The sequence below is a fragment of the Hakea prostrata genome, chromosome 9 (assembly GCF_041222555.1).
Source record: "Hakea prostrata isolate BN-2017 chromosome 9, UWA_Hpros_2, whole genome shotgun sequence".
Classification (NCBI taxonomy): Eukaryota; Viridiplantae; Streptophyta; class Magnoliopsida; order Proteales; family Proteaceae; genus Hakea; species Hakea prostrata.
Window position 1 is genome coordinate 21,495,362 of NC_142608.1, and position 15,475 is coordinate 21,510,836.

At 38.6% G+C, this 15,475-nt stretch overlaps 2 protein-coding genes across 2 annotated transcripts; both read right to left on the reverse strand.

The window, feature by feature from the left end:
• Nucleotides 1-1,819: 1,819 nt before the first annotated feature.
• Nucleotides 1,820-5,282, reverse strand: LOC149004994 (uncharacterized). The gene has a single exon (XM_089168170.1). It carries the CDS (start codon nt 5,250-5,252, stop codon nt 4,866-4,868), a length of 387 nt encoding a protein of 128 aa, XP_089024296.1. The 5' UTR covers nt 5,253-5,282; the 3' UTR covers nt 1,820-4,865.
• A 995-nt stretch (nt 5,283-6,277) lies between these two features.
• LOC149004995 (uncharacterized) lies at nt 6,278-15,075 on the reverse strand. Its single transcript, XM_089168171.1, has 8 exons — nt 14,761-15,075; nt 13,694-13,731; nt 8,695-8,769; nt 8,447-8,530; nt 8,336-8,370; nt 8,058-8,143; nt 6,750-6,815; nt 6,278-6,660 (listed from the first exon to the last, which is right to left on the reverse strand). The coding sequence occupies exons 1-8, from the start codon at nt 14,825-14,827 to the stop codon at nt 6,626-6,628; spliced, it is 486 nt and encodes a 161-aa protein (XP_089024297.1). The 5' UTR covers nt 14,828-15,075; the 3' UTR covers nt 6,278-6,625.
• Nucleotides 15,076-15,475: the final 400 nt, after the last annotated feature.

The window sequence follows — 15,475 nt, forward strand, 5'->3', positions numbered from 1 at the left end:
TAAGTAAGATTTCTAGAGGTTTTCATCATCATCATGATAATATTGGCACTTTTAACATATTTGGTAGAGGTATGTGCCCCCCCCAACACCACTGATTTATTTTAAGAGTTTTTTTCATGGTGCCCAGTTAAGTTAAATTGAATCTCTTGACTACCAACTTAAGTAGAAAATATTACAAACTGCCCACACTATGTGTGTTTTGAAAAATTACAAGATATCCACCGTTAAATGTTGACCCTTTAACCATTAAGTTTTCAAATTTTAAATGTCGATGGACAAGAATACCCTCAATGCCCCTCTCACTCACTTCCCTCCCATCATTTGTCTCTTCACCACAACTCATTGTCACTGACCTCCTCTTTCACCACTGCAAACCTCCTCCTCCTTCGACTTCGACCACCGGAAATCTATGTCAATTTTCTCTAGTTTCCATTAATGATAGATCAATCGATTAAGATCTCATAATTAATTGTCCATGAATCATTCCTGAATGGTACTCAATTTCATTCAAAACGACCAAACAACTAATAGCTTATTTCATCTCGAAGAATTTATCTGCAACTTCCCAATGGACCTAGATTTTGAAACCCCAGTTCTTGATTTACCATTCGTAATCTTAAATCCATCATACTCGTAATATGCATTAAACCCATCATTCCTGAATCTCTGTGTTGGTGCAACCTTGCAATTAGTGGATTTACCAATTTTTCAGTTAATTGGAAGTACAAGGTAAGTATGCAAATTTAAATATAATTGAACTTAAACAAATTTGCAAACACACAATCCACAACACAAGGATTTTATAGTAGTTCGATTATTCAAATCTATGTCCACTACTCTCTTGGCCTCAAGAGAGATTTCCACTAGTGATTCTCTTTCAATACGGTGGGTAGAGATCAAACTCTTACAATCTATGTTCAATAGGGCAAGAGAATCATTTACAATTTTTATTCTAGACATGGCAAGAGTACTATTTACAATCTTTGTTTATCCTACCCTACAATTTTTGTTCACGGGAAAGAGCACTCTAAACCAATTCTAGTTTATCTAGACTTAGAATTGAAAACAACAAGATACAAGAGATGAAATGATAGTACCTAACAAGGGGTATGACACTTTACCCCCTATGTGAGTGTGATGTAATAAGAGTTGTATGCCCAAATGATATGATATACACCACCAATGACCTCCAACAAATAGCCTTCCATTGCCTCAAGCTTTGTTCTAATGAGCTTGCTTAAACACTTTGGTATGTTCATCTAGGGTGTAGTAAGAGTGAGAGGCAAAACAAATGATTTCTTATAATTTGAGAGCTTAAGAGTATTTGGGGAGTAGATGAACAGTAGGGAATGTTCAAAATCTTAAATGGGGTGAATTGAGCTTATGTAGATGGCATTTTGAGTGCCTTAGCCCAACCCCCAACGGATAAAAAACGGTAAATTTTAACCTAGACAGATCGCTGTTTGACTCAAACGGACGTCTCTCTCATTTAAATACAGCCGTTAAGAATAGCCGTTGGGGCATTTTTAACCAGACAAAGCGCCATCTGATTCAAACAGAGCTCCGTTTGAACTTCTATGACCAGACGAAGCTTCGTTTGGGGCCAAAGGAGCACCGTCTGAAGCCCAGAAGCACAGTCAAGGGACTTTAAGGGTTTTTAAGGTCTTCTAACCAACCCTATGTTTTCATACACTCTCTTAACATGTCCTAAGTCAATCTAATGACATGATACACAAGGTTTTGATGCAAATGAGTGCAATAATATTTGTATGTGCAAGGATATGTCTTAGGCCCTAATTTGTTAAGTTTTCTCGCTTGAGCTTGAATTGATATTCTTAAATCTTCTTATACTCCATTCTTCATACTCATGTTGACTTAGACTTCATGTCCATCTTAGCTTGGTCTTAGCCTTGACTTGGGCATTCGACATTAATTTAGATGTCGTCTACTTGCTTTCATATTGAATTAGTTATGCACAACTCAATATAACCATTAGTGATTCATGTTTGTTATCATCAACACTAATGGAGACTGATATGACAATGCTAACATGGCATTCCTCAACACTCAAATTATTTTTCAGTTCCAGAACCGGCAATAATTGGCAACATAGAACAACTAGCTTTATACATTAAAAAAGAAGAAGAATAAGAAACAACGCATCCAACAGACAAAACTCATGTAAATCTGTTTTTGCTGAAAGGCTTGAGATCGACAACATGAACAATGAGTTTCAGGATTTCAGAAGATGACTTAGGAGATGGGTTTGCTAAAATGGTAGAAGGTGATTCAGAATGAGAGGCAATTTGCTGGGAGTTTGATTTTGGGAGATTTTTCAGAGAAGAGTGAGTAGTAAATTGATAGAGGCGCTATAATTAGCAAGGAAAATTAATGTAGGGAAAAAGATTAACATGCATGTACCAGTCTCCTCTTACCTTTGTATAAAATTGCTTTTCTTGTCCCCTTAGAAATAAAAGGGTTAACTTCTGGAGAAAAAATGTAGAAATGATTGTTATGAAGTGTTGTGGGGGTATACAACTCGAGAACCCCTCATGGAAAATCACACACACCCCCTTGGGGAGTTGAAGAACCCCTCATGGAGAATCACACACACCCCCTCGGGGAGTTGAAGAACTCCTTCCCTTGGGATCCCTTGAGATTCACTCAAGATAGGCTCGAGCAATGAGCGAATGCCCAGAGCTAAGATCAAGAGGAACATTGAAGACGACCAAGTCAAAAGGGTCAGTTCCACCCATCATACCCATTCCGAAACGTGGGGAAGTGGATGATGGAGTAACAGTTCAATTAATCCCATTAAGAAAGGAACGTGCTTCCTAAGGCAACTTGCCCACTCTTCAACTAACTGGGCGAAATCGACGGAGGGGCCACCTATAGGTGACCACTATATAACCTCCATTCTAAGATGGGCAAGGCACAAGATTCAACTTACTATCATTCTCTATGCTTTAAGAACACTCTCAAAACCTTCTATTGTTGCCTAGATTAACTTGGGCGTCGGAGGCGGTCCCCTGACCAACACAAGGTCGGGCCGCTCTAATTTTCTTTTTGAGTGCAGGCATCACACCTACTCATATTGAGTTGGAGAAGCCTTCAAGAGGTCGTCCAACTACCCCGCTGATGTGAAGAAGGTCTAGACACAACATGAAGTTTTCTATTTTGTCATAATCTATATTCATTCCTCTGCCTACCTACCCCTGCTCATGCTCATAAGTGTGAGCATGAGTAGGAGCACGGCTTGGCCTCATCAATTCCAGAATCCTGAATTGCTGCAGAAGACTCTGATCGATATCCAAATCTTATTATTTCATCTATTGTTATTCCTCAAACTCAAAGAAAGCAGCACGATGTAGCCTTTCCAGCAAGAGCCGCCATGTCTGTAGCAGTGAGATGATACTATAGGCGACTGTGAGGTGGCCTGGTTTACCTACAAGAGGTCTCTATTTCAAGGACCTTCAATACTAAGTGTGAGTAATTTATAATATTTTTCACTCAAGTGGATAGTAGAGTTTCAACCCAACTTAAGTCAACCTCATAAAAAAAACTCATTATTTTATTCATCCCTATTATGTGGTGGAGGGTGTGAATAAATACTCATACAACTTCACCTAACAGGTAAAAGATGAGTACCAAAAAAAAAAACATTTTTATGTTCAGCTGATATTTTCTCAAAAGCATGAAACTTTAGAAAATGTACTAGAATTTGCAGAGCCTTTACCCCCAATCTCAATGGAGTTGGGATTCTCTCTTAAGAGACTCTTTTGATGAGTGTTTAATCAATTATGAGAATTATGAGATTTAGCAATATGTAATATTAACCCTTAGATTATAACATTAAACATGACTATGTTTATCCTTTATTGAACAACCATTATGAGATTCTATCAAACAACAAGACCCAAATAACAACAATCTTAATAATCTTAATATTAGTCTGTACTGTTATTATTAGTATGTTACAGTACAGAGCACCACCACTTCCATTCTCTTGCAACTCTACAAACCTACGTACTTACAAGTTACAAGGTGAACTTCCACCATCAACAGAAGAGGCAATCTCAGCCTAGCCTAGGTGTCTTTTTTCAATTACGTCATAAACCTGAAATGATATCAAACTAAACCTCAATTCATATATTGGTTGACCCAACTTAAACCAAAACATGCAACCAACTTCACTTTTGAACCGCGTTAACCCACCTGAACCGGATAAACCCATTCCACTACTAAACATGAAAACATTAGATATTCAGAATAATAAATAAAATAAAAACTTTTGATTGATTAATTTTCAGTATAATGTCAATAATTTAGTAACTTACCATTCTATGAATCGGTCCAACCAAAATTAAATAAAACCGTTTGGTTTGATTTTGAGCTCAGTGATGTTTCAATGATCGTGATCCAACACAATTACGATTTACGGATCGAAACTAATAAACCTGACAAATTAAGAACTGCAGCACCGCCTTAGAAGTTAGAACATGATTTCCATTAACATGATTGCAGACCCCTGAGAAGATGGACCGATGAAAGAAACAAATTTCGTCACTGCGCAAGAACGAAACTGAAAAATCTGCTCTGCGAATTGCGAATCCATAATTTATTAAATCCATCACTAAAAGCAAAGGAAAGGTTTTCATCTGAAACACATTCTGGAATGGGTGGAAGAAAACCCCTTGGATTTGATTAGGTAATTGAATCCCAACTGAGAAACTGCCCCAATCACTCAAGCAAACGCAGGAAAGAAAAAGTTTCAAACTTTTACCAAAACATATACAGATATCAAGAGGAAAAACAAAAGGGAAAGGGAAGACAGAAATTAGGGCAAATCATCATCGTCGTCATGATCATCGAGGAGTATCGGGGGAAGATGGGGAAGGATGTTCATCTTTCTTAGAAGGGAGAGGGTTGGAACCCTTGATGATCCAACCAAGAGCGAAGAAAGAAATACCTGCAAGGATAGCAGTACCCCATGCGTGAGAATACCATTTACTGTACTGTCTGATTGCGAACCTCCATTGCTCTCTCAATGTTGCAGCGTCTGGGTTCGTTGTTTCCGGTCTATTTGGATAACGAATCTGTTGCTCCCAACCCGCGTGGCTGCTGCTGTTGCCGCTGTTGACTCCTCCGCCGCCGCCTCTGGTTTCTCCGGCAACCTTGGTCGGCGTTGTTGAAGTAGGTGTTGGTGACGATAGGTTTCCCTGCACCCTCTTTGGATCCTGTTCCTCACTCATGCTCGGCAGTTTTCACTCCCCCATACACACGCACACTATCCTCACCCCTTCACTTAAATATGTATCACAGAAGCAAGCGCTTCTCCAGACCTGCTGACGCGGCGAGAAAAGAATAGGACATCTATCACACGGTTACGCCATCTCAGCACTGATCACAAGTAGTGACTAGTGGACTATTAATTTTTTTTGGAATATTTTTTAATATATATTCGAGATAGGGTATCACCAAATGTGTCATGGTAAAATCAAATCCATTTTACCAAAAAAAAAAAATCAAATCCATGACCTCTTCATCGACCAATCCCACAATGATCTAGTATTTACTCATATATAATATTCTAACCTAAAGATATTCATTGGAGAGATGTAAAAATATCACCGGGTTAGAATATTACATGGTGCAGTGTAAGACTGCTCCATGTGACATTTACTGAAACTGTGCCGTTTACATCTTATAAAACCTACGTATTGAAAAATATGATAGGGTAATGATATGACATGTTTGTACCATTTGATAATACAAGATACATTTATAATTCCGTGCCAAATATCCATTCCATATCATATTGGCATCCTATATTGGAGATTCGTTGCTGTGAGCAAATCATGTTGGACCGGATTTAAATGCATCCACCCTGACCTGTCTAGCTCAACGAAGTCAGTTACTTGTAAAACCGACACATTATCGACAATGATCAGCTGTATTGGTCGTCTTAGCTGTTAACCTGTTTCTTTGTTTGACAAAGGTCATGCTTGAGACCACAAATTCAAGTCCTAGACAGAGATAAAGCTACATGCATTGACATTCCCCAAAACCCAACTAAATGTTGCAACCTTATGCACTGAGTGCAACCTTTTCTTTAACATAAATCTACCAGTCGTGCAATAACAATCCAAAGGAGCCAGGCACAAGCCAACAAAAGCAACCCACAAACCCTCTACCTCACAACAACAACAACAGCAGCAGCAGCGACCACCACCACAAACTCTGCCTTATCCTGACTTGGTGAGCACCAACTAGATGGATCAAACAAACTAAAATAAGAACAGCTTGGAATTCCATTAGAGGATCAATTTTTATTGGTAAACAGCCAGCAAAATCCGAGGGAATTTGCAGTGCTAGTGTTGCTTCTATCTGCTGCTTCCAGAGATAGAAGCTCATACCAAGCAATGAGCGTAAGTAGTACATTGTTCCATTACAAGATAATAACATGATCAATCATGTGGCATTAACTGTTTTCCACAATCACAAGTTCTGTTGTTTTTGTTCCTTTATGATTGGAACTTGCCAATCAGATTACTGCAGGTAATATATGTTTTCTGCGGGGGGAGAGGAACAACTTCTAGAGAGGCTTCTCATCACATTTCCCATATCATTTCCGAGTTGCAGCTTTTTTCTGCTCTCTCGCTGCAAGTTTTGATTTGCCAAATAGTTAGAATGATATAGCATACCGAAATCAAAAGCAGAGCACTGCTGTAGGAACATAGGAGACGTACCATGCTTCTCTTCTTCACGTTTCTTTGCAGCATCCTCCCTTTGTTGGCGTATTAAAGCCAAACGGTCTGAAAGAAAAACAATCAACCAGCAGATGTAATAAGCCCCGGTAGAAAGTTATGGATCCAAGAGTTAAAGAATGAATCAGTACAAAACTTAAAATTTCACTAATGCCAGTAATGGACTAATGAAGACATTATTGCCAAGTTGGAACGAACATGCAAGAATAGTAATCTGCAAACAAGATCCAATAATTATATGTGATACTAAATGAAATTATGAAACCATCTTTGACAAAGGTAAACAGGAACAAGGAAGCACAAGTCTTCATACGGATACAGATCTACAGGTGACTCTGCAATGCCCTATAATACTTCCACGTTCTGTTTAATTTTTAAGGTATTCACTCCTCCAAGCCACACCATTTTCACCTCCTAGAGAACAATAGATACTCTCATATAAAAGTAGGAAAACCATATTGAGCATCAAGACAAGTTTAAAATCCACAATATTGTTTCTTACACAACAACTCAAACTTCTGAGAAACATCAAAATCAATATCAAATAACCTTGAGGACCCTTCAAATTAAAGTTCGATCAGCAACTCAGAAATGGAGTAAATGAAGCTTTTTAAATATATTATCCTGTGTGTCTGCTTACAGTGGTTTCTTAACTGCAGATTCTGTTGTTCTACTCCCCCCCCCCCCAATGAACGGGACAGATCAGAGATCATCCATTATAACTAACCTTGTGGCTGAGTCCGAAAAAATGGTATCATCTATCCTTTGGATGATCAAAGGTTTGGAATGGTGGAATTAAGGAAAGAAGGATTCACCCAATGGAAATGTATGCATGCCTTAACAAATACAAGTAAGATCATCTGTTGAAAACGGAGATCTAGGTCATGGGGTTTATACCACCATAGATGAAAACTGAGACCAATAAAATAGTTAATGATTATGCATTAATAAAGCGTCAACCATTAAGCAGGGATAACATCTGAATTACAAAATTATTTGTCATATTCAGACATGCCTGTACTAGCAACACACTAGAGTAAGCTTTACCCTAGCCATACATGGATTCTGTTTCCTATTCAATTTGGTCAGAATAATACTCATTGTAAACCCCAACTAAGCATGTCCACATGCCTACACTATGCAAATTCATTTGCACGGTCAAAGTCATGTCACTATCAATATGTTAAGCAGTAGAATACTTACATTCCTCTGCATTTAAAATACGAAGCAAATTAATTGAATAAAATAAAGAGAGCAGAAAGGAATCAACCATTTATCCCTGTGGTTTACCTAAATCTTTTCTTGCTTGTTCTGTTTTTCCTTGTTCCTGCAGCCTCATATATCGTTCATGAGCTCTTTGTTTCTCTATCTCTTCCCTGCAAAAAAATAGAAGGCCATAGTAATAAAAAACCCAATTATTCATCTACAGCTTTTCCAAATTGTACTGTATTCCAATTAAAGTAACAAGCTGATTGACAAAAACATCAATAACTATATATAAGTATATGCAAAGCTCTTTGATAAATCAGATAGTTCACATGATATGAAAAATCAAGGAAATTACAGACCTTTCACGCCTAGATAGCTCAGTAGTTTTTTCAGTCTGCAAAAGAAAAATTGCTTTATTACACAATCAAGTCTTACATCAGAAGAGTGTTAAAGCAGACTTCCAAACTTACATCAACATCCCTAGCTTTCAAATTCTTTGGTTTCACCAAATTAGGATTCTGAATCTCGATAATACCCTGGGTTCCTTTTTTCTTCTGTCAACACAACATACAGAGCCAACAGCAAAGAACAAGATTCTTATATCAAGCTGATGACTTATGCCAAATTTTCAGGTGAATCATAAAAGACATTTCAGGATCCAAGCCATAAATAGAGAAGCAATGCAGAATATAAGTGGATCAGCAAAACAGATCCTGACCTCAGGTTCTTCGTCCGATTCCTCTTCAGAATCTTCAATTTCTTGCTCTTCTTCTACCTCATCACTGGCTTCTGCCTAATAAAATTAAAGAAAATGCTATAATCAAACAAAACCAAAATGGGGGGGGGGGGGGGGGTTGGGGCGAATGGGTGTTAGTGTAATTATTCCCAATGAGAATTTATGCTCTTCTGATCGAATGCGATGACAGCCATGCAGAGGCAGGCTACTACTGCATTAATGCAAACAAAATCATCATAAAAATGTTTCTCAACTATAAATCGAGCTACTTCAACATGGAATTAATACTGCAAAGCAATCTAATCAAGACCCAACCATGAAGGCAAAAATTTCCAATTTAAATCTAGACTCTTCACCATGGCGATTATTTTAGGTAACTTGGCTGAATCACGTAACAAAAAAGTGATATAGAGAATGATGTTTCCCAAAGAATTACATAGGGTGGATGAAGTGGAGAGGTGTGTCTCAAGTCTTGTGTGATCGACATAGGACCGTCTACGACCAATTATGATGTATGATGCAGAGTATTGGGTTACTAAGAAAAATCACATAGATGAACTCAGTGTAGCAGATATGAGGATGCTAAGATGGATGAGTGGCAAAACTAAAAAGGATAAGATAAGGAATGATCATATAAGAGCTGACTTATAAGATAAGGAATGATCATATAAGATGAGTAGCTTTGGACTTGGAGTAGTCTAATGATTGATAAGCTACAAGAAAGTCGATTACGGAGGCTTTTAAATGCTCCTATGCAGAGAAGTGATTTAATCCAGATCGAAGGAATTAGAAGAACTAGAGGCAGACCTAAGATAGCATTATGAGAAATGGTGAGAAATGATATGCATACTTAGGCCCTGTATCTAGAATGGCCTCGAATAGAGCTGATTGGAAGGCAAGGATCCATGTAGCCAATCCCATTTAGTTGGGAAAAGGCTTCTTCTTGTTGTTGTAGTACTCCTAACCATCGCGAAGACAAAAGCAATTTTAATATGTATTAAATCAAATCCCATAATATCATGTGGCTTCAGTCAACTCTTAACCAACATCACCTAAATCGCTTCTTTTCCATCATTTTTTAACAGACATATATGAGTAATTTCAGCATAAATATGTTGAAGTTGGTTCCACAGCTCAATACATTTACCCCTAGAAGACATGAAAGGCCAATAGTCAGCCAAAGTATAATAAGACCTGAAAGTGTGTAAGTCAATACACAACAGGGTCTCCAAAGGCCAAGTAATCAGGAACCAATGTTCTGAAACCCTTATATTGGATTACTATGGGTTCACAAGGGACAAATAGCACAAATTGGATAATAAACTGGGCCACTTTGTAATATTCATAACTGTTTGGCACACTCTTGGGATGAGGAATAGAAATCTGGATAAATCAGCAACTAAAATTAGGGGACAAGGACAATTCCAGAAACCAATATAATGATGGGTACAATGAATCAAATTTCAACACCAGGGATATAATAAAAAGAAATATGGGATGAAGTAAGAATAAACAAAGAATTACCTATTCATTTGGGTGGGGGGGGGGGGGGGGAAGAATTACCTTTCTCCAACCTCCCAATAGTTCAGCCACCTCAGAGTAATCCGAACCTGAGTAAGATATCTCTCACCTCCCTCAACTAGAAAATTATAGGTGAAGGAAGTGATCCAAAAACCATACTAAATGCAATTCTCACCAGCTCCAACAATCAATATTCTTCAGAAGTACGAACCCTTGAAATTAAACTGGTGGCGGAACACGAAACAGTCTCAGTTGCAGGTCTGAACACCATGATCAAAGGGGGTTTTGGGTTTAAATATTAGAGTTTTGAATCACCTAGAGATGGGTGTCCTTCAGCCCGAATCTTAGGCTCAATTGGCCAGGAACCACGGTTTCGGAATATTACTATGTTGCTGCCAGTAATGTTAGGAAGGAAGGCAGCAACGCAATAAGGAAGAAGAATTATTACGAGGGAGGGGAAAAAAATGTACCTGAGAGTAGAAAGGAGAAAAAGGAAGACAAAGAGAACGGGACAGCAGTAACCATGCCACAAGCACTGAAGGTATCTTAAGCTTCTACTTTGGTTTCCAATTATTCTAACAAAAATTCTTGTTTCCAAGTTTTTATATAGAATTAAGCAAAAGAAATCCTGATCCCTGATCCTATCATAAAAATGAAACAGATTTCCAACTCCAAGTCTTATCTATGACTCCTATTGTTGACAAACAGCAACAAGATAAACTAAGATCGACAAAATAGCCCAAATTAAATCAAAGCCTAACTGCATCACCAGGGGGCATAAGTTTCAGGAAGAGCACAACACAATATTAATAAGCATCAAGGTGCATATTCAAGATTTCAGTTACCTAGAGACAAAACATATATCATGGTATGTCTAGGGCAAACCCGGTGACAAAGGCTTCCGCACAAGCAAAGTCCAGGGGGAATATATCATGGTATGTCTGAATCCCAAAATTAATATTTAGAGAAAAGCAGAATGATACCAAAGGATGTAAACTGCAGCTTCACCTGCTACCCCTTTAACCGCGTCTTCCACTGGCACCCATCCTTCTTCCTCCTCCCCCATTGATCAGTTGCTTCTCTGCTCCTCTGCTCCCACCCTTTCTCGTCCCTGCCCCCTGCAGTTCCTCCCCCCCCCCCCTCTGTCGTGTTCTCTGTACCCCAAATTCCTCCATTTTGTGGTGCTAGGTCTGGTCCCCCCTTGGTCCATCCTTGAACCAGCCACCCTCAGTCCAACCAGTCTACTCGTCCAATCCCCATAGACCCTTCTTGGCCCATCTTTGATCCAGTCCCCCTCTCAGCCCAACAATCCTTTTTCTCCTCCGGCCTGCAGGGCCTCCAGCCCAAGCCCCTTCCACCAGATCTGCTTCCTGGTCCAGACTGGGTCCTCCTCTTAGCCCTCATTCCCTTGCTCCTCCCCCCTCTCTTGGCCCAGCCCATTCCCATCACCTTCCCCTTCCCTCCCCCTCTCATGGCCCTTTTCCAACCACCTCTCCCCCCTCCCCTCATCCCGAGCTTGAGGACTCTGCCTCCTCAGAAACACACACTCCCCCCTTTTCGAGATTGGAGGCGAAGTAACCCAGCTACCAGAGGTCATCATCATTTGGATAGAGACTTCATTGTGGAGTTCCATCCCTCTAAGAAAACGAAGAAGTAAAATAGGAAACATTAGGTTGTTTTCTTGTTATTTCTCGGCTTGGAGTCTTGGGTTTTATTTTCTTTCCTTTACCCTTGAGTTGCTTTGCTTGTGCCTTGAGCTTTGTTGGGTTCTACCCCATCTCTTGTATCTCTTCCCCCCCCCCCCCCCATTTGGTTAATGATTTTTTTTTCATTCGTCCAAAAAAAACTCTATATTCCATGCAATTCCCAGCCTCCAACTCATCTGGCTACTTCAATGATGCAGAACCAATGGGGAAGAAAAATGTATGCAATTACAAGGAAAATAGCAAGTATATAATTATCTAAAACACAGTAGTATCTACTCTAGTGACCATGTCAACTAGTGCCGATTGATTGAAACACCTCCAACAAAAAAAAACACCCACCCCCAAAAAAAAAAAAAAAAAGAGGAAGAAACCTCTTTTGGCAGAAGGCTGAAAAAAGGTGATAATACACCAGCACACATGAAAGAACTAATTGTGGAAAATCTTAGAATCATATTATAATATTTTATTAGTATCTTTAATCTAAGTAGATCAGATTGTAATATTCTATTACAGGTATTTTTCTTTATTGTATTTTTCTATTCTAGATAGATTTCTCATTTATTGTAATCTTCTATTCTAGGTAGATTTCTCATTTATTGTAATCTTCTATTTTATGTAGATTTCTCATTTATTCTAATCTTCTAGGTAGGATATTCTTTCCTATTTCATAGATAGCAGCTGTGTATATATTGATTGTAAAGTTCTGAATAATACACACAAGAATAAAACACTTCAATTCCTATTTCGTCACTAATCAATCAGCTAGTCGTTATTTATGCACATTCTAGTTAACATGTCGAGTGGTGCCTCACAGAAACAGCCAAACCCCTCAGGAAGAAGAAGCAAACAAGAAAAAGCACACAGACACACCCAGAGATCAAGAATTAATCAACTAGCTGGCTATTCTTTATACACATACTGGATTAGCTACTTGTCAGTCAGTCATAACTAGATGGCTGGCTATCACAAGTTGCTGAGTTGCATCATCAACTTTTTTACTTCTTCATTATATTGTTCACATTCATCCAAGTTCTTGAGATTTTATGGTTAACAAACTGAAAACTGTGATCTTCAAATGTGATCTTCACATGGTCACATTACATCTAACAGAAAGGCCATTCTTTGGACCACAGTTCCATATGTGGTTAGTCTGCTGGAGGAGGAACACAAAATGAAATAGAGGATCTGGAATGAGAGAACTTCAACATAACTGAAATTCATGCAGAATTAATACAAATGAGCTTCGTTTAGATTTATGTCTCACAATACAAATATGACCCCTTCTGAAACTTCTTCATTACAAAAGAAAATCCAAAGCCATTAGCTCTAAATATTGAAGGTGAAGAACTAAAATTCTTGAACAAAAAAGAAACTAGTTCTCTGACATGCACTTTGGTTTAGGCAATGGTTCTTTTCTTTTCATTCCAGAGAAAAACCAGAGGAGAAATCTCATACGAAGGGGGGAGGGGGAGGAGAAAGCGCAAACACAAATAAACTCAATTTCAATAGTTTTTGAAAAGTACTGAGGCAGAGAGAAAGAGAGCAGCAGTGACTGTCACCAACAGATACAATTAGAACCAGTTATCAACATCAAGCAAGAACTCAATTACACATAAGTCTACTTTGTGAAGGGAAAACCACTCCAAAAAATTCAATTACACATAAATCAACTTTGTGAAGGTAAAACCTCTCAAAAAAGTGCAGCCACAGAAGATCTCTTGTGCTATATATCAGGAGCAAAATAGAGAAAATACCTGTCTAAAAGTGCGTGGCCGAGTTGAAGTACCAGCAACTGTGGAAATGTAGTAAGGTAAGTCATTGGAGAAAGAAATATTAAAAGAAATTTCTACTTAACTTTAACAGTTGAACATAAAAACCCAACTGCCACATGTAAAGGTGGACGTTGAGCAAGAACCCACGAACCAAGAATAATTGTTATTGCTATATTTGCTTTGCAAATAATACAAGTTTCGAAGCAAGGGTTAAAAATGCAATATTGACATAAGAATAATTTGTCCAGCTGTCTGCAAGTAAGTGCAAAATACAACCCCAGACACCCAAAAGAATTTTAAAAAAACTGTGAATCCCTAGGAACTAACTGTTGTCCTTTTTTCTCCATGAATGTGATGGAAGTACTCGTCAATAGATCATATACCATTATACTTTGAAACCTTAATCAAAACCTGCAAAATCTGTAGCATGATGCAATTATTGAGTATGCACAATGATTCATATATTAAACGAATTTTTTTTTAAAGAAAGGGCGCTTTTTATATATAGGGGACGAGGGTATCACATATACCATACAGTCTGAACCGACGGCCCAGAGCCTTGATCATTACCATTCAAGCAACCCTGCGATGGTATATTTAACGAAATATATTGCACCAAGCGCCAAACTAATACTGATGTGCTGCCAATCTTCAAAAAGAAGACGCCTCACCGAAAACACATACGCGCACGCAGGCACGCAAGGAAAAGAAACAATACAAATTTGCTTTCAGAGGAATTATTAACAATATGAATTTGTGATTCCCCACTTTACCTAGTTTCAGCTGTGTTCTAGGGGCACCCACAAGCTTGTTTCTAATTTATTGAATTGAACAAAAACTGATCTAGCAATAAAATTTGTCTAACTTTTTCCAAAAGCATTCCCACAACGATACAGGATACAGGAATCCAACCCAGATCAGAAAATCAAGCCAAAAAAATAATAATAATAATACAGAAACTCTAATTTCTTCTACGACGAAAGAAGAAAAAAAGAAAAGAAGCAAAGAAAAACGAAACATGTATGCGTGAATGAGGGTTCAGTGCTTACGCATCTCTTCAGGAGTAGAGAAGTGCCTTCTACCCGTAGGCTTGCCCTTGAACTTTCCCCTCCCCATCGTCAACCTCTGACGGGTTCAAACTTCTTTCACCTCTCTTTGTATCTCTCTGTGTTTCTCCTTCTTTGCTCTGCTCTGCTCTTCCCTGTGACGATGAATCGTAAACCCTACCCCTGAACGCTTTATTCCTTCCTCCTACAACTCCAGTCCTACACTAAGCGGGAATGATAAAACTCCTGCAAGTTGCAACGGCTGTGCATCTTAGCGTTTTATTTTCTTCGATAAGGAATCTTGATTTTCCAAATTAGAAAATCTCATATCCTTCTACCAGCAAAAAACCTGGGTCGATTTTGAACCGGATATAAAACCATGTTTGACTGCGCGCGATTAAGTATTCCAAATTTCCAATGGATTCACAAACCTACACGAGTTTTCAAATTAATTTTTTGGGCAATTAGTGATGCCGCCTCCATCATAGCTTAATTATTAACTTATTCAGGGGGTGCAAGTTTGGCCCTGGCAGCCGAATCCGGATCATGGTCCGATATGTTGACTTAAGTTGCTGTGTCGGTGGCTGGCGACACCACCAACACGGCGACAATCGTTAAAATATCGAGCAATTTTTAATCATTGGTGTCGCTAAATTTCTAACACAAAATTAGACTCAAAAAAATCGATCTTGATCCCGGGGAGAAGACGCACCAAGGA